A 2,751-nucleotide genomic window follows, 5' to 3' on the forward strand; every position below is an offset into this window, starting at 1 on the left:
AAAAAAAAAAAAAAAAAAAAAAAAAAAAAAAGGTAGGCAAAGGTTAGGGGTCCAATGAGACATAAGGTACTAAAACACATCAAATAACAAATCCACCAATAGACAGTTTGAAAAGATGGGTTCAAATCCAACGCCAAATCCATTGTCCCTTTCCTTATTTGGGACTTTTCTTTTAATTATTTATTTAAATCCAACAATAATTATAAAAAAAAAACAAAAAAAAAACATTTAATTTATTTTTATTCCATACATATTTCTATTACAAATTTCTTCTTTCTTTTCCCATTCAGTCTCTACTCTTCTTATTCCTTACAAACCACATATTTATATTGTATAACAACAACCTTACTTCCTTCATCTCCGTCTCCGTCCCCGTCCCCATCCACGTCTCATTGTATTATCTGATTTGATACTGCCTTCTGTGTATTCACGCACACGCAATTCGCTCGGTTATCGCTCAACGTCTGCAAACAAAAAAAGAACATGTATAAAAGATGTATATTATTATAGCTATTGTAAACCTCGTTTGATTCGGAGCGAATGCAAGTAGTAGTTTCGAGTTTGATCATTGCTTTCTTTGTACCTTGAACTGTCTCTGAAGCTCTTTGATGTAGTCGACTGCTAAGTCCAACATGTCGGCCGTGTTCGTTTGCTGTAATAAGATGAACATAAATGAGTTTTGAATGTGGGATTTGTATGCTAGGAAGAGAGATTTTATATATGTGTATACCTTGTCCATGTTCGGTACAAGATCTTGTAGCTTCCTCATACGCTCGCTGATTCGAGTTCGTCGTACCTATTGATGGATTGTGATTTGATATGAATTAGTAATTTGATAGATTTGTAAGTGATGAATATAATGTGATGCTTCTCTCACTCGTTCGGCGATGCTGCGTGGATGAGTAGCGCAGCCTCGTTTCGCTCTAATTCTACAAGGAACAGCGTCTTGGAGCTGCAACAACTTCTCAATGGAAGCTATGTCGGATGTGTTCTTCGGCAAGCTCAAACGGTGCGATAGTAAATGAACTCGGTTCCCGATCTCGCCGTTCTAATCAACACGAAACACGCTTCAATATCATACACAAAAGAGAAAAACACAGCTTATGATCATCTCAGGTAATCGATATAATCCATACCTGATGGCTACTAGAAAACAACTTCCTATTACTATCCGGGTCGTGTTTTACGACAGGAAAAGGCTCGGAAAACTGCGACGATTCGTTCCAGGAAGCGAACGGGAACCCGGTCGGAGTAAAGAACTGAGGCTCTCCATTGGTATTTGTAAGCTTTTCATTCCCAATTACTTGTTCAGAGATGTGAGAAAGCATTCCCAGAGAAGAAGGCAGCAAAGAGGAGAAGCTAAGTTCCCCTCCACCATTGTTATTGCTACCACTCAGCCTATTAAAACTTCCCCCACCATAGCCTACATACAACCAGTTCATCAAGAATCTAATCATAGAGTTCATTTCAACTCAATAATCCAGAGATGAACATCAAATCATTTCAATAAGAACAATATAAAACTATGAATCCATCCATCAATATATATATATCAGATCAGATTAAACATGAAATGGGATGAAATTCACAGGGGAGGTTGACTTATGCCATTAACGGAACTAAAATTTCCCAAAAGTAAAACAGAGAGAGAGACAGAGAGATTCACCATTTTGATTGAGTTGAGAGAAAACTCCAGCAGGAGAGCTACTCTGACGAACAAGATTAGAACCCAAAAAACCAAGAGAGCTACTCATTGAAGAAGAAGAAGAGGAAGAAGAAGATGAAGACGAGGAAGAAGAAGAAGAAGAAGAAGAAGAAGAAGAAGAAGAGGAAGAAGAACAGTTCACGGCGGTGCTCGGGCGGGGATAATGCGGCGGAAGACCAGAACAGTAGTTTCCGAGCGCCGGAGATTCGGAGCCATTACGACTCCCAAATCTAGAAACCATCCGCTCCGATTCAGAGCATTCGAAGGGATTGGAGCGCTTAGAATCAATCCCCTGAGCGTAATCCGCAAGCAGAGAACTGGGCGCAGAGCGAAATCGAAGCAACGCCGAATTGGGTTGCTGAAAACTGTGGTGGGTATTCGAACCCATCAATCAAAAATGAAAACCCTCAAACCCCGAATCACCGAATCCCCCTTTTGAAGAACAGCGGCAAAAATGGAAGTTCAAACCAAAACCCTCTTAATCGTACCTATAGAAAACCAGAGAAATTCGTCTCTCGCTTTCAAGAACCAACGAAATGGGTCATTTCAACAGCTTAATTTGTAAGCAGAATGAAGATAAGATCTTATAGAAGAAGCTAAGGATAATGAAAACCGACCCACAAGAGAAGCAACTAAACAGAAGCCATAAGAAGTGAAAAAAACAGAGCATATGAAAAGAAGGATTATAAGAAGAATTTGCAGAATCAAAGAAGATAAAAGAAATGGGGCAAAAATCAAAGAGAGAGGAAGAAGAAAGCAAATCTATCTTGTTTTGGAACGAGAAAGAGAGAGAAAGAGAAAGAGGGCAAATCGGGGTTTTCCCACTCGCGGCCTTAAGGATTTGCTTTTGCTGCTTTCACAGAAGCGCCATTGATATCCATCCTCTTTGCTTTAATTACATTAAAACGAAGACCGAGACAAAGTTTTCTATTTTGGGGCGACATTTCGCCAATGCTCACACTGCTCTTAGCTTAGCGGAGCCCATTTTCGGTATTATCAAAATTAAATTAATTTTTTTGCTATAAAAAAAAAAAAAAAAAAAAAAA

General features: G+C 39.0%; 1 protein-coding gene across 1 annotated transcript; it reads right to left on the reverse strand.

Annotated features, from left to right (window-relative positions):
- Window positions 1-296: 296 nt before the first annotated feature.
- On the reverse strand, window positions 297-2,638 carry LOC111481678 (transcription factor bHLH130-like). Its single transcript, XM_023127238.1, has 6 exons — window positions 1,667-2,638; window positions 1,137-1,423; window positions 878-1,048; window positions 731-796; window positions 584-652; window positions 297-464 (listed from the first exon to the last, which is right to left on the reverse strand). The coding sequence occupies exons 1-6, from the start codon at window positions 2,091-2,093 to the stop codon at window positions 390-392; spliced, it is 1,095 nt and encodes a 364-aa protein (XP_022983006.1). The 5' UTR covers window positions 2,094-2,638; the 3' UTR covers window positions 297-389.
- Between the last annotated feature and the right edge of the window lie 113 nt (window positions 2,639-2,751).

The sequence above is a fragment of the Cucurbita maxima genome, unplaced genomic scaffold (assembly GCF_002738345.1).
Source record: "Cucurbita maxima cultivar Rimu unplaced genomic scaffold, Cmax_1.0 Cma_Scf00007, whole genome shotgun sequence".
Taxonomy (NCBI): domain Eukaryota; kingdom Viridiplantae; phylum Streptophyta; class Magnoliopsida; order Cucurbitales; family Cucurbitaceae; genus Cucurbita; species Cucurbita maxima.

Bases quoted from the DNA above. Each gene is read 5' to 3' on its own strand.
- LOC111481678 (XM_023127238.1), bottom strand. From the start codon at position 2,093: ATGGGTTCGAATACCCACCACAGTTTTCAGCAACCCAATTCGGCGTTG. The intron at 653-730 runs GTATACACATAT...ATCTTATTACAG, and splicing joins TTGTACCGAACATGGACAAG to CAAACGAACACGGCCGACAT. The intron at 465-583 runs GTACAAAGAAAG...TTTTGTTTGCAG, and splicing joins AGCTTCAGAGACAGTTCAAG to ACGTTGAGCGATAACCGAGC.